General features: G+C 44.7%; 1 protein-coding gene and 1 long non-coding RNA gene across 2 annotated transcripts in view; both read left to right on the forward strand.

The window, feature by feature from the left end:
* Window positions 1-23,856, forward strand: part of LOC310712949 — a 2,318,697-nt gene that overhangs the window by 1,903,110 nt on the left and 391,731 nt on the right. The window lies entirely within an intron of this gene.
* The window catches only part of DLL3 (delta like canonical Notch ligand 3), a 173,404-nt gene that overhangs the window by 136,808 nt on the left and 12,740 nt on the right, over window positions 1-23,856 (forward strand). The window contains exon 8 of the mRNA XM_083516186.1: window positions 15,199-15,313. Within this exon, the coding sequence (XP_083372312.1) occupies window positions 15,199-15,313 (115 nt within the window). The remainder of the gene's footprint in view (window positions 1-15,198; window positions 15,314-23,856) is intronic.

Below are 23,856 nucleotides of genomic sequence, written 5' to 3' on the forward strand. Positions count from 1 at the left end.
CGGCTCCCTCAGCCTATAGGGCGAGATGAGCATGCAACACCAGAGTCATCCGCGACTGGACCTAACGTTCAGGGGTACCTTTACTTTACCTTTGAAATCCCAGTACTATCTGGGAAAATTCAGACGTGTGGCAGCCCTAGTCTCATCCCACCAGATAATAATGCTTTTTAGGTCATATTTGCCATTCTGTATTAACAGCTTTCATGTAGAGACAACTGAAACCATGACTCATTCTACTGCACACTGCTGCCTCTTCCCTACCATAGGAAGTCACCTGCCACCACCACATTTCATTTTCATTCATTCAGCTTATTAGTTGCCTGACTCTCAAAGGTCTCCCAGTGACTTACAGCAACAACACACACACACATACCATAGAGGGGGAAATTAGAGAGAATCATAATACATTAATATTTCATATATTGTAACATCCATTAAAAAACAGACTCAAATAATAAAGCAATACTCAGACCCACTAATTAACAATAAATAAATAAAATCTCAACCTCCCTCTAGTCCAAAAATCGTTCACATCAAACCAATAATTTCCCTCCCTACTCTGTCTAGAAGTCTGATGCCAAGACCAGCTGTTAGAATCCGTGGTGGGTAGGCCCAATGTCCTCCAGGAATAATCCGGCAACCCTTCTCTTCCTTCAAGGGGAGCAGTAGCAAAGCAAACCAGGAAGATGGTAACAAAAGTTTTGCCTGCTTTGCAGTTGACCTGGCTAGTGATCCTCTCCTGTTGCTCCTGGCAGTCCTCCTTTGTTGTGTCATGTTCCTCCAGGGGTTCATCTCCGGCACTGGGCAATCTTGTAGATGTTCTATCAACACCCTTAGGCCACCTGAACATCTCTATGGAAAGTTATGGGTCATGCAGACAGATAGGTATCCTACCACGTTAGCAAAACCACGTCCTATTCATTTGATGAGTAACCTTTGTGTTTAGATGCCAGCTGTAATTTCAAACACTCTTTCCACTCCACTGGTTCAAGAGAGTCCTTAAGGTTAAACTTCTCTGGATCAACGCAAAGGGTTACCTCACTGTGGTCTTGCCTGTCACCAATTATAGCAGCCTCATAGATGTGAACTCAGTGCTATCCCTGTAGATGCCGTGATTTTCCCCCCTAGAGTCATTCCTCAGAAGGATCTATAGTTCCCTTTTCTTCAGTGGAGATGTAGGCAAGACTACATCTAAAAGTGCTCCTGGCAACTCATTGTTTGGTGGGATTTATACTAAAATCATCTGATTTGGGGGGATCAGAAGGGTATGAACTCTGCAAGCGACAAATGTCTTCCCTCCAGCAGGAAGCATTGTGAAACTTGTTTGAGACCAACAAACTCTCTGAAATCTCTTCTTAAGGCTTGAGCATACTGGGGTCCTACCAAATCTTCATGTCTTTGGTACAAGCAGCCAAAATACTGGCATTAATTCCTATAATTACAGAAAGGTCATTGTACCTTTTGGGTGCTGAGCACACAAATGCCGTTATGCCAATCTCTTTAATTCCAGTAACGTCTTCAGGACACTACGTTCTACAGTGACATAGCCTGTATGGTGTTGCTTAGGCCTATATGGCAAGTCCTTCTATGGACTGGAGAGAGGGGTGTCATAAATGCTGTTCATGAAAATTATGGTAACTTGTGATCATCTGTCCGGTAAGGCTTGGCAAGTCCAATACCCAAGTTTAACTGTGATCATTTGTGTTGGCCCAATCAATCCTTGGGAAGTATTTAGTGCTGAGGACAATATGCTGAAAGTGGAACTGTTTCTCATTGGGGAGCTGAGTCACTCCAGAACTGCGCCCCCAATTTTTTAACCCTTTACTAGCCTCCTTATTAGCCTCTAGGTTTTTTTGGAGACAATAATTATAATAACATCTTCTCCACATCAGTAACAGGAAGAGCCAAGTGACTCACGACACAGCGCGGGAGCAAAAAATGTGCGTCTTTTTGGTCTCGCGCTCTGGTGTGGCCACAGCACAGGAGCCAAAACAGGGCATCTGGGATTGGGATGAGAAGTTGGGACAGCTTCTGTAAATCCGGGATGTCCTGCTTAAAACAGGGCAGTTGCAGTTGCAGTTAAAATGGGACAGTTGGAGCCCTGTTTGCATCCTGAAGTGAACGCAACCCGCGTCCGCAGGTCGTGATTCATAGCTTCCGCGCATGCGTGTGACGTCATTTTGAGCATCTACCCATGCGCGAGTGGCGAAACCCGGAAATAACGCACTCCGTTACTTCCGGGTTGCTGCAGAGCACAACCCGAAAATACCGGTACTCATCCCAAAAGCTACTTCAACCCAAGGTATGACTGTAGTGCATCATATGACCTTCATTTATACAGTGGTACCCTGGTTTACTAACTTAATCCATTCCGGAAGTCCGTTCTTAAACCAAAGCATTCTTAAACCAAGGCATGCTTTCCTATAGCAGTGGAGGACTCAATTTACAAATGGAACACACTCAACAGGAAGTGGAACATATTCTACTTCCAAGGCAAAATTCACAAACCAAAACACCTACTTCCGGGTTTGCAGCGTTCTTAATCCAAGTTGTTCATAAACTAAGCTGTTCTTAAACCAAGGTACCACTGTAGCTGCATGCACTGTTGGGCATAAATTTATATTACTTTGTGTAACTTAAGAGGCTGGGAAGTCGTGCCTGGCAGTAGAGAGGGCACTGCTTCCTCTTAAACTAGGGTGACGGGATTTATCCTAGTTTGTTTCCAGGCCCACCTTGGAAGGCTGGTTTTGACCTTTAAAGCCTCTTGTAACTTAGGAGCAGCCAGGGTCCTTGAATGACTGCCTTTCTCTATATGTACCTACCTAAACATTAAGATCCTCAACTGCCATCCGAGGTGAGGGGCTCAAGGGAAGACCTTAGTAGTGGCACCTCAGTTGTGGGATGTTCTCTCCACAGTGTCACATTTTTATCTTTTTGGCACCAGGAAAAGACCTTACTTTCCCAAGTTCTTTCCCCCATAAATCCTGCTGATTATGTTATGCAAGAAGATCAAACCTCTCCATTCTGAAGGAAATCAGCCCTGAGTGCTCACTGGAAGGACAGATCCTGAAGCTGAGGCTCCAAGACTTTGGCCACCTCATGAGAAGAGAAGACTCCCTGGAAAAGACCCTGATGTTGGGAAAGATGGAGGGCACCAAGAGAAGGGGATGACAGAGGACGAGATGGCTGGACAGTGTTCTTGAAGCTACCAGCATGAGTCTGACCAAACTGCAGGAGGCAGTGGAAGACAGGAGTGCCTGGCGTGCTCTGGTCCAGGGGGTCCTTAAGAATGGATAGACCTTTACTCTGCTGTTATAGCAGATGAATCTCCTGGGGTGCCCAGGAGTACAAACTAGTCCTGTTGTGTTGGATGAGTTTCAGCTGGTAGGGCTCAAGGACGTGGACAATGTGCTCGGATTGGTCAGGGCGACCACTTGCCCCTCTTGGCTGATAAAAACCAGCAGGGAGGAAACAGCTGGCTGGACCAGGGAGGTGATCAGTGCCTCTTTGCAAGAGGAGGTGGTCCCTGCCTATTGGAAAAAGGCCGTGGTAAAACCACTCCTTAAGAAACCTTCCCTGCATTTGGAAAACCAAATGAACTACCAGCCAGTTGCTAATGTCCCTTTTTTGAGCAAGGTTCTGGAGCTAGTAGTCACAGACCAGATCCAGGCACTTTCGGAAGAAACTTATTTTTTGGATCCATTTCAATCGGGGTTTAGGCCCGGTTTTGGCACAGAAACTGCTTTGGTCGCCCTGTATGTTGACTTCCGTCGAGAGAGTAACAAGGGAAACGTGTCCCTGTTAATTCTCCTCAATCTCTCAGCAGCTTTCAATACCATTGACCATGGTATACTTCTGGAGCAGCTGTCCAAATTAGGGGTGGTTGGCACTGCTTTGCGGTGGTTATGGTCCTACTTGGATGGTTGTTCCCAGAGGGTTCTGCAGGGCTCAATCCTACCCCCGATGTTGTTTAACATCTACATGAAACTGCTGGGTGGGGTTGTCCAAAGATTTGGAGTACGTTGTCAGCAGTTTGCTGATGACACTCAGCTCTATTTTTCCTTTACATCTGCAGGTGAGGCAATGGAAGTGCTGGACCAGTGTCTTGACTTAGTAATGGACTGGATGAGAGTCAACAAACTGAAGCTCAATCTGGATAAAATTGAGGCCCTGTTAGTGGGTGGTTCCCTAGACCAGACGGGTGGGAGATCACCTGTTCTTGATGGGGTTACTCTTCCTCTGAAGGAGCAGGTTCATAGCTTTGGGGTCCTCCTGGATCTTTTGCTGTCACTTGAGGCTCAGGTGACCTCAGTGGCCCAGAATGCCTTCCATCAGCTTCGGCTGGTGGCCCAGCTATGCCCCAATCTGGACAGGGATAACTTAACTACTGTTGTCTATGCTCTGGTAACCTCAGTGTTAGATTACTGCAACAAGTTATACATAGGGCTGCCTCTGAAGACGGTTCAGAAATTTCAGCTGGTGCAGAATTCAGAGGCTAGGTTGCTCACCGGAGCAAGATGGTTTGAGCATATTGCACCGATCCTGGTCTGACCGCACTGGGAACCAGTTAGTTTCCGGGCCCAATGCAAAGCACTGGTTTTTACCTATAAGCCTGAAACGGCTCAGGACCACAATACCTAAGGACCGCCTCTTTCCATAAAACCTACCTGGACCCTGAGATCATCTTCTGAGGCCCTCCTTCGTGTGCCTCCTCCTCAGAGGTCCGGAGGGTGGCAACACAAGAACAGGGCCTTCTCTGCAGTGGCTCCCCAGGGAAGTTTGCCTGGCGCCTTTATTATACACCTTTAGGCGCCAGGCAAAAACATTCCTTTTTAACCAGGCCTTTGGTTGATCCAACACCCTTTTAAAATGTGACTGGGGGGGGGGGAGTTATTGGGTTATTGCTCTTGGTTTGATTTTAGATGTTATGGTCTTGTTGTGAACTTATACCTTTGGGTATAGAGCGGTGTATAAGTTGAATGACTGACTGAATAATAAATAACTGGCACACCATCCATGTCTGCTGAAAATTGCCCAAGAGCCAGCAAGAATCCCCCAGATCCTATAAACCTTCTAAGGCAGACCATCATAATTAGCAGTTCCCACTGCTGCTGGGCGGATCTGTCACAGCCAATCCAAATCTGACAAAGGAATTATTCATCCATGATAATGGGGAAACAAACACTTCCCCAACTACAGTGGTGCCCCGCAAGACGAATGCCTCGCAAAACGGAAAACTCGCTAGACGAAAAAATTTTCCGTTTTGGAGGTGCTTCGCAAAACGAATTTCCTATGGGCTTGCTTCGCAAGACGAAAAAGTCTTGCGAGTTCCTGCGGGGTTTCCCCCCCCTTTCTAATCTGCTAAGCCGCTTATCAGCTGATCCGATCAGCCGATAAGCCGCTAAAAGCACTAATCCGCTAATCCGTCCATGGGCTTGCTTCGCAAGACGAAAAAACCGCTAGACGAAGAGAATCACAGAACGGATTCTTTTCGTCTTGCGAGGCACCACTGTATTGGTTCACTCCCACCCTGATTTACTACAAAGGTGACATCAAGAGTATGACCTGAACAATGCACTGAATCAGTGGTGTACTGAGACAGCCTATGGTTGTCATGGTAAGCAGCCCAGTCCCAACCCTGGCCAGACAAGACAAGCTCAGGATGGAGAATCCTAGAACTGTAGTGTTGGAAATTGACTCTGAGGGTCATCTAGTCCAACCCTGTCATGAAGGGATCTCAGCTCAAGCATCCCTGACAGATGGCCACCCAACCTCAGCTTAAAAGCCTCCAACGAAGGAGAGTCTGCCACATTATTATTATTATCATCATCATCATTTGGGATGCCCATCAAATTTGCAGGTACAGTGGTGCCTCGCAAGACGAAAAGAATCCGTTCTGTGATTCTCTTCGTCTAGCGGTTTCTTCATCTTGCGAAGCAAGCCCATTGACGGATTAGCGGATTAGCGCTATTAGCGGCTTTTAGCGGCTTATCGGATCAGCTGATAAGCGGCTTAGCGGCTTAGAAAAAGGGGGGGAGGAAAAAAAACCAGCAGGAACTCGCAAGACATTTTCGTCTTGCGAAGCAAGCCCATAGGAAATTCGTTTTGCGAAGCACCTCCAAAACGGAAAACTCTTTCGTCTAGCGGGTTTTCCGTCTTGCGAGGCATTCGTCTTGCGGGGCACCACTGTAACACTAAACTCAGAGGGGTAGTTAATTTGGCAGAATTAGGATTCAAAATGACCTTAACAGATTGGTGAACTGGGCTCAAACTAACAAAATGAGTTACAGTAGGGACAAATGTCAGGTTCTACATTTAGGCAAGAAGAACCAGATGTGCAAATATAAGATGGGGGATACCTGGATTACTAGTAGTACATGTGAAAAGGATCTAGAGGTTTTAGTGGCCCACATGCTTAACATGAGTCAACAGTGTGATGCAGCAGCAACTAAAAGCTGACGCTATTCTAGGATTCATCAACAGAAATCTAGTGTCCAGATCAAGGGGAGTAATAGTACCACTCTATTCTGCCTTGGTCAGGCTACACCGGGAATACTGTGTCCAGCAGGATAGTGCAGAGAATGGCTCAAGTGAGAACTCTTTACACCCTGCCTGCACGCCCTACCTGGACAAACTTGTCTTAGCAGACAACAACACATTGGATTTGATGAGGACCTACATGTAAAGTCCAGTGTTTATAGGCATGAATAACCTGTTTGTGTCCTAGAGTCTTTTCTTCTTTGTTTTTTAGGTTAGGCTTTTTTCCTCATTCCAAACCTGTCCCCTGCCCCAATTCATAATTGGGGGCAGGCAGGCTGGAGACAGACTTTTTTATTTGTTTACATCTATTCTATATTTCCACTTAGGGTGGCATCATTGGTCTCCTTTTCCCTGTGTTATCCTCAGAGCATCCCTGTGACCTAGTATTAGAATTATTACAATTATAATTTATTTTTATTTTTTTGAATTTGCATTTTATTTATTTGTTAACACTCTTATATTACATCAGTAAACATTGTCATATTACATTACAGCACTTGTTGTTGTTTAGTCGTTTAGTCGTGTCCGACTCTTCATGTCCCCATGGACCAGAGCACGCCAGGCACTCCTGTCTTCCACTGCCTCCCGCAGTTTGGTCCAACTCATGCTGGTAGCTTCGAGAACACTGTCCAACCATCTCGTCCTCTGTCGTCCCCTTCTCCTTGGGGCCTCCATCTTTCCCAACATCAGGGTCTTTTCCAGGGAGTCTTCTCAGGAGGTGGCCAAAGTCTTGGAGCCTCAGCTTCAGGATCTGTCCTTCCAATGAGCCCTCAGGGCTGGTTTCCTTCAGAATGGAGAGGTTGGATCTTCTTGCAGTCCATGGGACTCTCAAGAGTCTCCTCCAGCACCAGAATTCAAAAGCATCCATTCTTCAGCGATCAGCCTTCTTTGTGGTCCAGCTCTGACTTCCATACATCACTACGGGGAAAACCATAGCTTGAACTATACAGACCTTTGTTGGCAAGATTACAGCACTTACTATAATATAATTTCCAATATGTATACAAAAATTATATACAAAGTTTATATACCTAGAAAGAAAATGAAATAAAAAAGAAACAAAGAGAAAAAACAAAAACAATTTCCCCCAAAAATATCATATACATAACAACACACTAGACTTCCTGTCTATCCCGTTGTATATTCCTTTTTTACAAATGAATGTACTCTTATTATTGTATATTTCTTTACATTTTATCTAATACATTCCTATATCAATATGTGCTCTTAGTCTTATTTCTCGACTCATTCTCACTCCAACGTCAATCAAATGCTAGCATAGATAGTGAACCTTTACTGTATTTTTGAACATATGTTTTATATCTATCCCACTTTTCCATAAGTTTTTGTTTTGAATTGCCTCTCAGGGTATTTGTTAACTGCGCCACTTCAGCACATTCTTGTAGCTTGTTATGCCAGTCCATTATTGTCGGGGCTTCTTGTTCCTTCAACAATTATTATTACAATTATAATTTAAATTTGTATACTTCCCTATACCCATGGGTCTCAGGGCGGTTCACAACTTAAAATTACAATATAAAAATCACAAAACACATCGTAAAAATAAGAACAAAAACAAACTAATAATCCACGCAGGCAGTTTTAAACTGCACCAAAATCCCTATTTTTCCTTAGCTAAAATGCATAAACTTGAGCCGTTGAGCAAATGCATAACAAGAACACAGCTCTCTCCTTTATCAGTTTGTGACGTCAAGGATGACCCTGACTGTACCAGTAGAACAGAGAAAACACGTCTGTGCCTTATCTTATGTTCTGACCACAAAGACGCACAGACCCAAGTCTGGGAACAACGCCAGAGTGTGTTCTCGGAAATGGTGACCTCTGACTCCAAGATAAGAGTAGGAACAGGAATATCCTTTTATGGTCAGGAGTGCGGGAAGGAAATCCCTTTTATGGTTAAGAGTGCCAGAGCAGGAACATCTGTGATGTCAACCTGCGTGGATAGGCTGACGTGGCTGGATTCCTGGGCAAGGAGGGAGAGGGTGCCTGGAGGATATATATACTGCATGGAATTTCTCATTTCTTTGGACTTGCTGTGGACACACCACGCAGGTGCCTTTCTGCTGTTCCGGAGAGCAGAAATAAAGAACTCTTTCTCTGAACCAACCCTCGGTATTATTTGACTTCCTTCCACCTGTCTGGGAGCAACGCAGACCCAATTGGTGAACTCCAATAAGGCTAATTTTCTTGGTGCATTGGCCGGGATACATAATGAAGGCGCTAGTGGAACCTCTGTGGTGACAGAACAAGCAGGGAGCCATTGCAGAAAATGCCCATTCTCACGTTGCCACCCTCCAGACTTCTCAGGGTCTGAGTGGGTTCATATAAAGAGAGGCGGTCTTTGAGGTACGGCAGTCCTGAGCCATTTAAGGCTTTATAGGTCAAAACCAGCACTTTGAATTGGGCCCGGAAACTAACTGGTAGAAATTGTGACAGCAGGGACCCCTTTTGAACCATTTCAGTTACTTAAGGGCTAACCAATTGCAAAATTGGAACGCTGAAGCGTCCACAACAGTCGTGCAAGGAAGGAGGATAAATAAAATGAAAACTGAAAATTTGGGGAAAGGAACAGGGATATCCCAAGGGGCGGAGGCTCCTACAGGTTGTCTTTCTCCCTTCTGCTGTTGCAGTCCTGTTTCTGAAAATCACATATCCATGTTGCTATCTTGGAATAGCAAATGTATGTGGCATTCCCTCACCCTCCTTCCCAGTAGAAATGATCCACGAGTCCTCAGATACTTCCTATATCCTTTTCCTCCACAGTGCTTCCTTCCTAAATCCATTTGGATTCAAATGCAGAATGTTCTATGTGTATATTCCTCCCATTCTTCTCATATATATATATATAAGCGGCTTAGAAAAAGGGGGAGGGGGAAAACCCTGCAGGAACTCGCAAGACATTGTCGTCTTGCGAAGCAAGCCCATAGGAAATTCGTTTTGCGAAGCACCTCCAAAACGGAAAACTCTTTCATCTAGCGAGTTTTCCGTCTTGCGAGGCATTCGTCTTGCGGGGCACCACTGTATATAAACATATCATTTTCCACAGTCATTTAACATATATTTTTATCTTATACAGCTTTTTAGACTTCCGTCAACTATCTCTGAAGACTTTCCATTCTTTATCACTTAATCTGCATTTCTTAATTTCTCTATTACTTTTAATTATCCTTAACTGATATTCTCTTCATAATCTTCCTTGCAATATTTCGCATAATCCTCCTTACAAAACTTCTTGCAGTCCTACTAGTGTAATCTGTTTATTACAATTGCTTTGCAAATAGTTCAAATATTTACTCCAGTCCTCTAAGAATCTCTGGTCCCGCAGGTTTCGAATCCTTCCTGCCAATTTGTCTAATTCTGCATAGTCCATTAATTTCATTTGCCACTCTTCTTTTGCCGGTAATTCTTCTTGTTTCCACCTCCCATTCTTCTTAAATCAGTTGTGCCTTTTGCAGTAATGTAACCCAATCTGGCAGTAATAGCATTTTCGAGTCATCCGTTTCATAAACAAGCTCTGAAGAGATTTCTCTACAAGTGGAGCAAACGTGGCTGATCATGTTGAGAAAAGGTGTCTTAATTGCTACTAATCATGATAGCTCAATGAAGCACCCATGCCTAGAGGCAGCTCACGTCTAAGCACCAGATACTGAGGACAAAGATGCGCTTTATTTGGGAGTTTCCTGGAGGTATCTGCCTGGTCCCTTCTGGAAACAGAAGGATGGGCTAGAACAGGGGTCTGCAACCCGCGGCTCCGGAGCCGCATGTGGCTCTTTTACACCTTTGCCGCGGCTCCGGGGCGGATACTAGCGAGGGGAGGAGGCGCATTGTGCGCCCCGACACTCCCCACTGTGGCGGGCGCTGTACTGGCTGTGACGTCGCATGGGGGCGGTGTGTGCGTTAGTCACACACCGTCCCGACGTCACCTTCCCGCCCACTGTCAGATCGCAGCTCCGGAGATATATTTGTTTTAAATGTTGCAATGGTTTTGCGGCTCCCAGTTTTTTTCCCCTTCGGAAACGGGTCCAAGTGGCTCTTTTTGTCTTAAAGGTTGCAGACCCCTGGGCTAGAATATGAACCCACCTTGATGTGACCCTGCGAGACAGTTCATAATTCCTTACTTTCCTGATGCAGGAGCGCGTATGGAATGAGCTGCGCAGCTCTTTGCATTTTGTCCAGTATGGCCAAGTGAGCTTCCGCTCTGGCGTTATTACTAGATTTAGCCCTGGAAATGTTCCCAGCCCAGGAAAGCACCATATTTTTCGCTCCATAAGACACCTTTTTTCCTCTTAAAATCTAAGGGGAAATGTCTGTAATGTCTGTGTGTCTTGTGGAGTGAATGTGTGGTCCCTGGGGCTGATGGGGGGGGAGCCGGGCTTCCCCCACCGCCAGCCCCACAAGCTCGGGGAGCAGCAGGAAGGCTGCACGCAGCCTTTCCGCTGCTCCCCGACCTGCCTGCTCGGCTTTCCCCCACCGCCAGCCCCAAGGAGCAGGTCGGGGAGCAGCGGAAAGGCTGCCCCAGAAGCCAGCGCTCCCTCTAGCTGTTTTAGCTTCTGCCTTAGCGGCGCAAAGACTCCGCAGGGCAGTGGGGAGCTTTCATCCCGCTACCCTGAGGAGGCTTCACGCGGCTCTTGCGGGCTTTTGCAGGAGGTGCGGTAAGGGACAGAGCGAGGCTCTCTCACTTCCCCCACCTCCCGCAAAAGCCCCCAAGAGCTGCATATATTTTTTCTTGAATCCCCCCCCCCAAAGCCTTATGGTCAGGTGCGCCTTATGGAGTGAAAAATACAGTAATTTGTGTTGAATTCCAATTTTATTTTGTGGTATGTATTGTGAAACATATTTAGGGGAATAAAAAAAATTGCACACGAAATTGCATGCACACGAAAGCTCATACCAAGAACTAACTTAGTTGGTCTTTAAGGTGCTACTGGAAGGATTTTTTTTATTTTGACTATGGCAGACCAACACGGCTACCTATCTATATTTAGGGGAATTATTTTTGCAAAGAGAGGCTAAACTGGTCCTTGCTGTTTCATTCTGAAATGTGAGTGTGAAGCTGGCATCATCTAGAACGGACAATTGCATTGTCTTCAGTTTTCTCTCCCCCATTAACAGCAGCCACAAGAGACCCAAAATTGACAAGAAGCTGAGAGGTGCTTTTAAGTGTCTCATGTGTCAATTGCATATCATCTTGTAGACTAACCAGCAAGGTGACAAAACATTCAACATTAGCAGCAGAGCAGAAAGCTTTCTAGGGCAGTACAAGATGTTTTGGCAACCGTCACATGATCTAACACAGGAGTGGGAGACCTTTGGGCTTCCAGATGTTTCTGAACTACAGCTCCCATCCTCGCTGGCCATGTTTGCTGGAGCTGTTGAAAGTTGTAGTTCAGCAACCTTTTAACTGTTGCTATTATCTCCCTTTCCCTGTTTCTCGACACTCTACAGGAGTAGTCAAATATCAGGATGGTAAATTGGGTGTTTAAATATATTAAATATTGAATTTTAAAGAAAAGTTTGGGGTTTCGGCTGCCGTTTTCTCTTTAAAAAGAACCTGGTTTGAAACGAAATCTGAATTTAATGCAGACATCTATCAACTGAATTTATGATGCTCTAAGTAACTTATAAAAGACTATATAATTGGGCAGCTTTTTCTCATAAAGAAAGAACTGTAAAAAAACCCACACATTTCAGTCTTGTCATTTTATACAAACCTGTAGTTTATATAACTACTTGATACTGGAGGCCAGAGTGGAAAATTACCACAGCCATCATCCAGTATTCCATCTACGCGACCTTATTTATGCTTAGGGACGGCAGGTTCTCTGCAATTAGAGTCGGTAGTATAATTATGAATGAATATGGTTATAGCTACTAAATATAATACACTCTGGTAACTCAAATAATAGATGAAACAATTAAAAGTGAGGCCAATAATTCAAAATAGTTTTTCCCCTTGATGATTTAAATCAGCCAAAATTGTCAGATATTGTATTCTCAGTGGCTGCTCTGTTCCCCATCATGTATTTGATGGTAGAAATTATGGGTTGTCTCCAACTAAGTTCTCTGAGTATACCCACTGAAATTAACAGATCTTCAAATATCTTAAGGGCTGCCACATGGTGGAGGATGGGATTTTCTTTGTTTTTGGAGCCAGTGTATAGAACGCCATTCTCAGTGTTACAAAGCTATTATTGTCACTCAAAAGAAACAGGACCAGTTCTGCTGGAGTGTACCTATTTGCTTTTGTGAACAAAGGTTTCAGAAAGCAATCTCTTGAGTCTCTATATAACGGGCAGGCTAACAGATAATAAGTGATGTACTCCACCTGAGGTTGACCACAAATACAAAGTGTGTCTGTGGAAGCCATCCAAGACCACAATGGGCACCACATGTAAATGCAACACAATAAAAGCATTTATTAAGGAAGCTGGGGAGCGTTTGGTCAGATAACTAGCTCTAAAATGCTCTGTTCTCAAAAGTAGATACCAAGGGGTAAATTTTGTGTTTCTAATTAGTCATGGCAATGCTATTTTTCTAGAAAAAATAGACTGCCTCTCCTGGTATGCACCGTGGAGGACCTTAAGGTCCACAAACGACATTTTGGAGGTCCCGAGCCTCAAGGAGGTTAGATTGGTTTCAACTAAGGCCAGGGCCTTTTCAGTACTGGCCCCGACTTCTTGGAACGCTCTGTCACAAGAGACCAGGGCCCTGTGGGACTTGACGTCTTTCCGCAGGGCCTGCAAGACAGAGCTGTTCCGCCTGGCCTTTGGTTTGGACTCAGTCTGACCCTTATGTTTCCCTCCCCTTATGGTTTTGATCTATGGGCTACTTTTAAAATGAGGCTGCATTTTAAATTGCATTTTGACCTGTATTTTAAATTGGTTTTTTTCCTTTTCCTATTATGTTTTTACTGTAATTTTACTGGTGTTAGCTGCCCTGAGCCCGGCTCTGACTGGGGAGGGCGGGGCATAAATAAATTTTATTCTTATTCTTATTATGAAAAAGTGGTGCCGGAACTCACCATGAATGCCTCCCTTGTTCTCTTATAACGGCACCATCCCTGAGAGGTGCAGGAATTGAGTTCTGGCTGGGAAAAGCCCTGGTTACAGGAGACCCATGAATGCAAAGTCCATGGTGTTTGTTTTTTGAAGTGTAGGGGTTATCCTACACTGTATTGGAGGTCTTACCACAAACATGCCACAAAGAGGAACAATTTGTGTTCACTGTGTATGTAAAATGAGGTCATCCCTCTCTTCAGTCATGGAGTAGCTGATAGAATGGGACTTTTGAAAACAGTAGGACTATCAGGAGGAGTGTTTGGAGGTCTACTGAAAGGTAACAGAACTTCTGGCAACAGAACAACCTCCCCTGCTGATCTTAGCTCACAGATCATGCAAGCAGGTGATCCAGTCACACGACCTCAGGTTTTGGACAGGTGGTTGTGGTTTAGGGAAAAAACCACAGGCCACATGCAAGCCGAATTGGGCCTGGAGGCCAGAGGAGCTTCACTGCTGCCATAAGAATGTCATGTGTTGCTGCTGGCAGTGTTGAGCCAAGCTATGGAATGGAGATGGTGGAGCCATATGGTTCTTAACCTCAGGCAGCAAGATGCCTTGAGCTACCTCTACCCAAAGCCTCACAGGGCTCCAGAAGGAGGAGAAATAAAGCGGTATGTCATCTGCATATTGAGGATGACACACTCCAAATACCACCCTTCAAGGGGCACTGTCCCCTAGTGGTTTCACAAAGAGGATGAGAGTGAATATGGAACCCTGCAGAACCCTGAAGGGAAGATGCAGTGGGGCTGAACAGAAATTCCCCAGCACCTCCATATGGAAACAGCTGTCTAGGTAAGAGAAGAACCACTGCAATACATCCTGTCCACACCCAACTCTGGCAGCCTCTTCAGAAGGACACCCTGGTTGATAGTGTTGGAAGCTTCGCAACTTGTTTTGATGCACACTGGACCACTCTCGGCTTTTGAGCTGCAAATTTAAGCAATTGGGAGATCTGACTTGGTAAAATATGTGCTTTTTATTTATTTATGATTTTATCATATTGAAGAGTTTAAAATGTTCATGATTATTAATAAATCTGTCTGATGACCATGATGAATGTGCCCTCTCAAACCAGTTGAGTATGTAAACACTCCCCTTTTTTGTATTATTTTCTATTCATTGCTCATTCTCACCTCACCCTTGCTTTCCAGAGTAGCAACAAGAGAACAGTTCCCTTGCCATGAGCCGATAACAGACTTTAAACATGAGGAGCAAAGATAAAGCCAAGGCCTGTATGTTCGTTCAGTGGGTAAAGAGAGTCTGCTAGGTGTGTGTTATGAAGGTGGTTAAGCAGGCAAGAGTGATCAAAGGTGCCATAAAGTCCTGATGAGAACTGAGTTTTTTAATTTCTGGATTGAAAATTGCCACCATAATCAAGGCTTACTAGGAGGCAGAGTCCACTTCCACTTAGCACTGTGACTTGTATACATTGCCAGTTGAGTATGCTGTACAGAATGTCTTCTTTTTCACTTGCTGATGAATGGCCCTAGCCATCCCGCTCCCACATATTTTGGGAGGGAACAAAGCTCCCCCCTCCAGTTTTTAACACACCCCTTGCTTCTTTTTCCCTTTACCGCAGTAAAAAAACTGAGCCCACCCGGTCCATTGCTCCTGCTGGATACCCCAAAGAAGGCACCTACCACCCCATCTATATCATCCCAGACCAGATGGAGCAGTGCATTTATGCAACCGAGGTAATGAATATACGCTCACTCCTCCAACCTGCCCACTCTGTTACCCTGGAACTAGCTCAGGGTCAGAGATGACAGTCACTGCCATACGGATCAAATGGTCATGTCGGGTTCACAGCTGATGGTATAACTATACACAATCCAATAGCAGAATCAGAAAATGTGCCAGTTCTGTTGTGCCCCAGGGCTCATGGTGTCAACTTATTAAATACAAGCAAGGCCCCACAACAAAATGTTGGCCGTTCCTGGGGGAAGCAGCCTTCGAAGCTCTGTCTGCTCAGGCAGGATACTGCCCAAAGCAAGTGTTGGCTGACAGAAGATTGAGTGAATGGGTGCATACCTTTACAGTTGTACCTTGGATCCCGTACACCTTGCGAGTCAAACGTTTTGGCTCTTGAATGCCACAAACCCAGAAGTGAGTGTTGGTTTGCGAACGTTTTTTGGACCCTGAACGTCCGATGCGGCTTCCGGTTGGCTATAGGAACTTCCTGCAGCCAATCAGAAGCCGTGCCTTGGTTTCCAAACATTTTGGAAGTTGAACGGACTTCTGGAACAGATTCCGTTCGACTTCCAAGGTACCACTGTGTATCTTGGCTTCCTTTTCTCCATCCACCTTTTCAAGACAAGTAATTTCACTCTTCCCATCTTTCATTTTCTGCCTCCTTTCTTATTTTTAACGACACTCACACCTCTTAGCCAGAGTTGCAGGTTAAAAAACAACAGGAATACTTGCTGAAGCAACGTCATTTGGCTGTATCCAGCTGTGCTGGTCCCGAAGGTTAACCGTGAGGCGAGGTCCGAGTCCAGTCCGAGGTCGAGGGTGCAGTATGGAGGCCGTCCGTCAAAGCTGAAGCTGGGTCCAAGGCAGGGAGTCGGGTGAGGTCAGGAACTCTGGCAGAGAAGCAGGACAGGGTGCAGGCAGGAACAGGCTACCAACAACATTGCTCCCGCAACCTGGGACTGGGGCTGGCCGGCTTTTATCTGCCCCGTGGCATAGGGCGGCCCCGGTCCACAGGTGACTTGCCTCTCCTGGTCTGGAGGTGAGCACTCCTCCTGCGGGAACTTAGTTCCCTCCGCCTCTCTGCCCTGAGCCTCTGTAGCTCAGGAGAGGCTGGAGGATGACCGGACCCAGAGGCAGCCTCCTCTTCCCCTGATGGGGCTGAGAGTGGAGCACCTGCAGGCAATGGGTCCTCCATCACCTGCGGAGCCAGAGCAGACTCAGCTGGTGCCTGCACCTGAGGATCCAGCACAGGTGAGGACCCTTCAGGCTCATGCCCCAGCCCCGGCTCAGCTGGTTCTGGAGGCGGGGAATCCTGTGCAGGCTGGGATCCCTCAGGTTCAGCCTCCGAGTCCGAATCCCAGGCCATCACACCAGCTGCCACTGTGCAGCCTTCCAATGAATGCAGCCACAGTCTTCTAAGACTTTAAAAATCTGCCTGAGTTAGCTGAAGCTGCTGAATGATATCTGAGCAGTTTCTTACTATGCTTTAGGAATAAATTATAAATTGCTAGAGAATAATCTTTTCCCTTGAAAAATATTACATCATGAAATACACTGGAAATCAAGAACCATCTATTGTGTTTTGTTTACTAGCTTAAAAGCCCTGAAGGGGCTCAGCAAAACTTCTTTACACTAAATCACATCTCAAGGGGCAACTTCCTTTTCAAGGAAAACACTTTTAAGGTGGAATTTTATGAAAATCTTAATGTCACACTAATCCACACAGATATTTTTTTCTAATTCCCATCTTGCACTTCAATCTCGTTGAAAAGCAAGTTGTTTTTTTACTGGTTCTGCTAAAAGCATGAAACAGTCTCACATATTCATATTATAATATGCATATACATTCCAGGTTTCCTAAAGTAACCAGCACATATTTATTGTATGTAGATGTTTGTGTAAAAATATATCATACATACATTTTGCATATAGTTTTGCGTATAATTAACAGCAACAAAACAATGCATGAATGGATCTGAGATAGGCACTCAATGCAAAGGTGCTCCAACGCAGGAACTGCCAAATTTCATGTATAAATCCTCTTGCATCTCTGACCACTTTCTGTTAGCCCCAAATTGCTCAGAGCAATGCTATTTCAGTTTTCTGCCAGGATAATAATAATAATAATAATAATAATAATAATAATAATAATAATAATAATAATAATTTATTTACACCCCGCCCATCAGGCTGGGTTTCCCCAGCCACTCTGGACGGCTTCCAACAAAACACTAAAATACAATAACCTATTAAACATTAAAAGCTTCCCTAAACAGGGCTGCCTTCAGATGTCTTCTAAAAGTTTGGTAGTTATTTTTCTCTTTGACATCTGGTGGGAGGGCGTTCCACAGGGCGGGCGCCACCACCAAGAAGGCCCTCTGCCTGGTTCCCTGTAACCTCACTTCTTGCAATGAGGGAACAGCCAGAAGGCCCTCGGAGCTGGACCTCAGTGTCCGGCAGAATGATGGATAGCACACATCTCCCTGAAGCTGTAATTCACTGCTCCATAAGCTTCTTGCTACTTGCTTCCTGGCCTTTGCTCTCTATCCAGCCTGCATGCTCTGTCCTTAGTCCTGACACCTGACAAGCTCATCGTCCCTGATTCTTGCTTGCTTCTGATTGCTACCTGCCAAGCTACCTACTCGACTGATGCAGTGAACTCTTGAGATATAGCGAGGGATTATCCAAGTTTCAACAGTGTGAGAATTAAAACTAATGGAAACAAAATCACACTTTCCAATACACTAAATATTGTGCAAACCAAATACAACTATGCCATTGACATATTTTAAAAAATATACAACCATGTCGTGTTTCTTTATTCAAGCCCTGCAGAAAACAACATACGTAAGGTATTCAGTCTTGCTACGGTAACTGATCTCTGAAAATACTTTTAGGGTCGAGGCCAAAGTGTCTATGAAAATGGAAATGTTTAGGCAACAAGTTCTGAGTTTCCAGTTTAAAAGTTTGGCTACCCTTGTTTTGGTCGTTCAGTGTAAAATTCTCAAAGGCATTTCTGAGAGCTGGTGGTATAAACAACATTGGAGATGTGTATCTGACTGAGCTCGTCTCATGTGGTTGCTGTTGTGAGGTCCACCCTGTCGCCCCCCAATCTCTGCTCCAAAGCTTTTCCCCTCCCTTACAAAAATAGCCAAGGAGTTCACCCTGTTGGAAGCCACAGATTGCAATAACAAATTTAATCCTTCCTCCAAGGAGTTGAAATGGATTAGTTTGTCCCTGGCTTCCTCAGCCTCGGCCCTCCAGAAGTTTTTGGCCTACAACTCCCATGATCCCTAGCTAGCAGGACCAGTGGTCAGGGATGATGGGAACTGTAGTCTCAAAACACCTGGAGGGCGGAAGTTGAGGAAGCCTGGTTTCGCCACACAAGGACCTTGTAGAAAAGAGGAGTGGGCAAGAGTGTTACTCGTCTGAAGCTCCTCCAGTAAGTTTTTAGACTGAATGGTTTTTTTCATGCATCCAAGCCCAATTAATCTCATTTGATAAGCATTACAGGCAAGGCTATTATATTATAACTAGTAGACTTGATTGGTACTTCTGTGCTATGGCTGATTAACATTCTATGTCCCTTTAAATGTCTTTGTGGGAGGGAGGTTATTGGTTTTCCCTTGTTCTTGTTTTCATTATGTGTTCTGGGTTCTCATTTTGTACGTTTATGTGAACTGCCCTGTGCTCTTTGGATCAAGGGAGGTATATAAATTTTAATGATAATGATAAACCTCTAACAGTTGATGGCTAGCAATAATAATGTATTTCATGATTAGTCTATGGGCCAAAAGGAATGATCAATATCATTTTGAAGGATTAAACAAAGTAGCTTCCCCCCATGCCTATGACCCTAATAAAATTATTAGTCATGGTGACCTTCAGTAATGAGTAGCTGCTACCATAACACCTAGTGTTTTTAAAAAGAAAACATGTAATATTCAGTTTGGGGCTATACATTGTACATTGCCCCAAAGGGGTTCAAATTGACCAGAAAAAAATCTATAACATAATGAGAAAATTGAGGGCAGGGTATCGCTGAAAAGATGCTAAACAAACCCCAAAGCTGTAACTCTTGTTTTTTAGATTTTACTTATGGGCCCAATCATTCACAGAGGTTGAGTTTTGCTCTACATCAGCATGTGCCCTATTAAGTATTAAAGGCAAGTGCTCTATAGCCTTAGAGAGATGTGCACCGAGTTTTTGCCAAGGGATCATTACATGCAGGAACAAACAAATCAATGGACACACTCAGCATAGGGAGATGCAGGATGGATTTCCCTGTTTTGTTCAGGAAAGTTAGGGAAGGCATGGAAGCTGCTGAAGTAAAACTAGCAGAAAGGTAGAATGTGCAACACCAAATCAAAATGTGTGATCAGTTTCAGCATATGTGAGAAAGCAGAGGGAACATGTCTTTATGGGGGGGTATCTATATATTATGGGACGCGGGTGGCGCTGTGGGTTAAACCACAGAGCCTAGGACTTGCCGATCAGAAGGTCGGCGGTTCGAATCTCCACGACGGGGTGAGCTCCCGTTGCTCAGTCCCTGCTCCTGCCAACCTAGCAGTTCAGAAGCACGTCAAAGTGCAAGTAGATAAATAGGTATCGCTCCGGCAGGAAGGTAAACGGCGTTTCCGTGCGCTGCTCTGGTTCGCCAGAAGTGGCTTAGTCTGTACGCCAGCTCCCTCGGCCAGTAAAGCAAGATGAGCGCCGCAACCCCAGAGTCGGTCACGACTGGACCTAATGGTCAGGGGTCCCTTTACCTTTTATCTATAGAATGACTTGGTAACCCTTCTGTAAAAAATTAATCAGTGTGTCAAGAGAGGGGAACTGAAAACACCATTTTGAAGCCATAGAAACTATAATTCCTTGGTGTTTTGTGTATGATGTGACCAACTACTCTCATTACCTTCCACGGTACAGTCATCTCTCAACTTACACAGGGGTTATGTTCCAGGGCTGGTACTTAAAGCCAAACTTGCACATAGTCAAAACACACTCCCTGCACCTCTGAACACTCTCCCAAGACCACATGCACTCTCCCAAGGCTGCTGTATATTCTCCCTGCACCTCTAAATGCTCTCACAAGGCGAGTGCAATGGTGGGGGGGATTGCCAACAGTCCCCCCCCCCCCCGGATGCCCACACTGCTATTTATTATTTTCAGCCAAACACATAGTGCTGAATTCACACAAGTTAAATGTAAGTTGCAAGTTGACTGTACTTGAAAGATAGGTTGAACTTATCAGGTCACACACACCCCAAGTGGTGGATGCTCTGAACAGATTGGACAACGTAATTATCTTTGGAAGGATACCAATGGACCGAGCCATTGAAGACACAGTTAAAAGGATGGATTTGCCAGGTGGGACTAAAGGATTCAGTTCTCGTAAAGAAGCAGCTATCAGGTATCGCACTCCTGGGGATTACAGAAGTCCGTGCATTTGTTAACTATGAAACATGACTGGTGTTAGAAACAATTGGTTTATCTAAGCCAAACATGACGAAGTGGGCGTGAGGTGCAAGGCAGACATGTTTCAAAACACATGAGTAAAATCTATTCAGTTCTGTGACTAGAACTGGTGAGGCAAGCTGGATAGCGATTTTTTAAAGGCACAATAATTTGGGTAAGAACATTACTACACGTTTTAGGCAGAGAGACCCAAACATAAATGAAGTAATAAGATTCTCAAATTGCAACTGAAATGATCTTCTACCCTTAACAGAATGGCACAAGTCATAGCTAAAGGAAGAACCGTATGCTGAATGATGACAGAGCTCTGTTTGGATAGATGATTTTGACTGCATAGGGCCATCATTTGTCATTTAGAGATATTCTGGACCATTTGGCCCACTCAGACCATTTCCTTTGTCATTAGCGATGTGCTGTTTATTTATCTTTTTACACAATTCAGGCTGCATTCTTATACACACCTACCTGGAGACAAGCCCTATTGAACTCAATGGGATTTAAGTTTTGAGTAGGGTTGCAGTGGTGTTTTGTTTTGCAGAGTATAAATAATCAAATCAAATTGTTAACAGCCATGATGTTAATAATTTTACTAGGGTTGTAGGTTGGTTTGTTTTTTTTAAGCTACTATGTTTAATCATTCTAATTGGTAATGTTTTAATGGCCAGCGGCTACAAGCAAGGCAAACCTGACTGACTGCTATCAGCCATGCCACTTTTAGATCTGTGACCAATTTCCTGAGATTGTTCTCTTATACCGAAAAAAGTAAAAAAGTGGCTCTCAATATTATCTGAATATACAAGCCCCCTCCTGGATGTTAACTTCTAATTTGGACATCAGTGTGGATTGTGAGAACTGTGAACAGGTATTGACCAATGGCCAAGACCCAGAACAGGCTGTAGCTCACACAACTGGGATCGCACTCTTGTGTGGTGCAGCCAGTTCTGGGTATGTTCAAAACTTGCTATTGGTGAGTTTCACAATTTAACATTATGGGGCAGGAAACATACAGGGACCAAAAGTGGCTATCTGGCTTTCCACTATAGCAGCAGAAAGAGGTTTATTATCAAAGTTAAATGTGCATGGCTCCTTTTACACTGATGCGATAGATGAGTTCTACAGGAAGTCTCGACGGTCGAGCTCTTGTACAAATAATGTGGGTAAGCCGAAATAATTATTTATTTTCCTTGATGCATGCCTCGAATGGATAAAACAATTTACCCATCCATAGTCATACTTTTGCTGAGATTAAACCTTACAACACTGGTTCAAAGTGGTGGAATTCTCTTGTAGAAATATGTGTAAGTAGCAGTGTAATACAGGAGTCTAATTGTCACAGACAAGGATGGTACAAAAGCTTCTGTTTTTTAAAAAAATGCAAGCCTTAACATTTCAGGATCAAGAATCTCAACATGAAATTCTCCGTCCGTGAATCGAGTGTATACTGGACCAGGTTATATCTCCCACTTGCTCCTGGCAGAACAATGTGAATCAGCAAACTTTATCCCTTGTGGTAAGAGGGAAACCCATGCCCTGCCGTTCTGGTCCTGCCTGTTCCATGGGGGGCAGGACATGCGCAAAGCTCCCCCCATCACCCTGCGCTCGTTTTTTTAGTACAATGCCTCAGAATTTTTGTTTTCATTTGATCCATATTATCCCTGACATGGAGAAAAAATACCTGCCAGGCCTCACTAGGGCTGGGAGAACTGGGAAAGGCATTCACAGCCAAGACATCAAGGAGAGCCCAACGGAAGGCTCAGGTGAGTTGACGGAGGCAGCAGCCCATGCCCATTCTAGAAGATGTAGCGCCCTGATCAGAGGGTGGCACCTCCAGTCACTCATTGCCCACTGGCACCAAACCCATCTGGAGCACGGCAGTCATTCCTTTCTCAGTGTCGTCTTTGGTTTTAGGGAGTTCTAGTTTTCTATGTTGTTCGTATTTTTGTGTGCAATGCATTTTGCGGGTTTGATTTGATGTACAGTTGTTGTAGCTTGCTTTTAGTTTCTTTCCCCCCCAAAAAATAAGATGCATAATTTTAAAATAAGTAGAGTGTAGCTCCCCAGGAGTAGCAGAAAGGCTGCTATGCAGCATGAATTATGGTCTTTCTCCATCCAGGGATTGTATAACCACTCATGTATCAATAGCCCAGCAGTCCGACAGCTCTGCACATGGAGACCCTCAGTGGTGGGGATGACTCTGGGGTATCTCTCCTACTGGACAGAGAAGAACACCCAGGGATGAAAGTCCTGCTCCCCTTTTTCAGACAGATGACCCCCTTTTTTTGGCGTCTTCTGATCAAAGTGGTGTCTGGTTCTGGAGCAAGTGGTAGAGCCTGCAGCCCAGAAATTCCCATCCCCTGTCTTGGCCATATAATTCCTCTCCCCAATGCCTTCAGTTGTATAAACAGGGTCTGGTGCTCACCCCTCATTTATAAGGAGATGTCAAACATATGGAAGCACTCCCTCCCTCAGCAATGGAGGATGCACTCTTGGGCACTATTCTTCCCAAGGATTATGGGACAACCAAGTTCATGTAGGCTTTTGCTATCTCTAATTTTTCTGGGGAACATCTGTCCTCGTGGCCAGTGATTTCCTTCAGGGGAACAAATGTTGCACACAGGCTTGCTGAAGCTTTCTGAGCCTTTATGGTTCCAAGGTCAACCTTACTCTGTCATTTGGAGAGCAAGCTCTGGGGGAAGTGTTGGTAGAAACCAAGATAAAAAGAAACCTTGCCTTCTGTCCAAGGAGGAAAAAATTGCATGACCCGTGAGGTGTCCTATGGCTTCCTTCACCCCTTGTACCCAATTCTGATGCAAGGAAACCAGAGCTTCCAAAATAGAACCTAGACCACTACTGCTAAGCACCATTCTCCCAAGCAAGCACAGAACAGGTAGAAGACCTCAGCAGTCATAAGATCAAAAGGAGAAATCAACTTAGGAACTGACATGTTCTCCAAGGGACAGGTTTCTTCTCTCAAAAAGGATGCATCAATTGAGTTAAGGTGGTGTGGTTAATGTAAGGTAGTATGTTAACATTCAGGTTGTGTTTGATTTCATGTTGTGTTTGTTGAGAG

Source organism: Podarcis liolepis (genome assembly GCF_965112155.1).
Source record: "Podarcis liolepis genome assembly, chromosome: 7".
NCBI classification, from domain to species: Eukaryota; Metazoa; Chordata; class Lepidosauria; order Squamata; family Lacertidae; genus Podarcis; species Podarcis liolepis.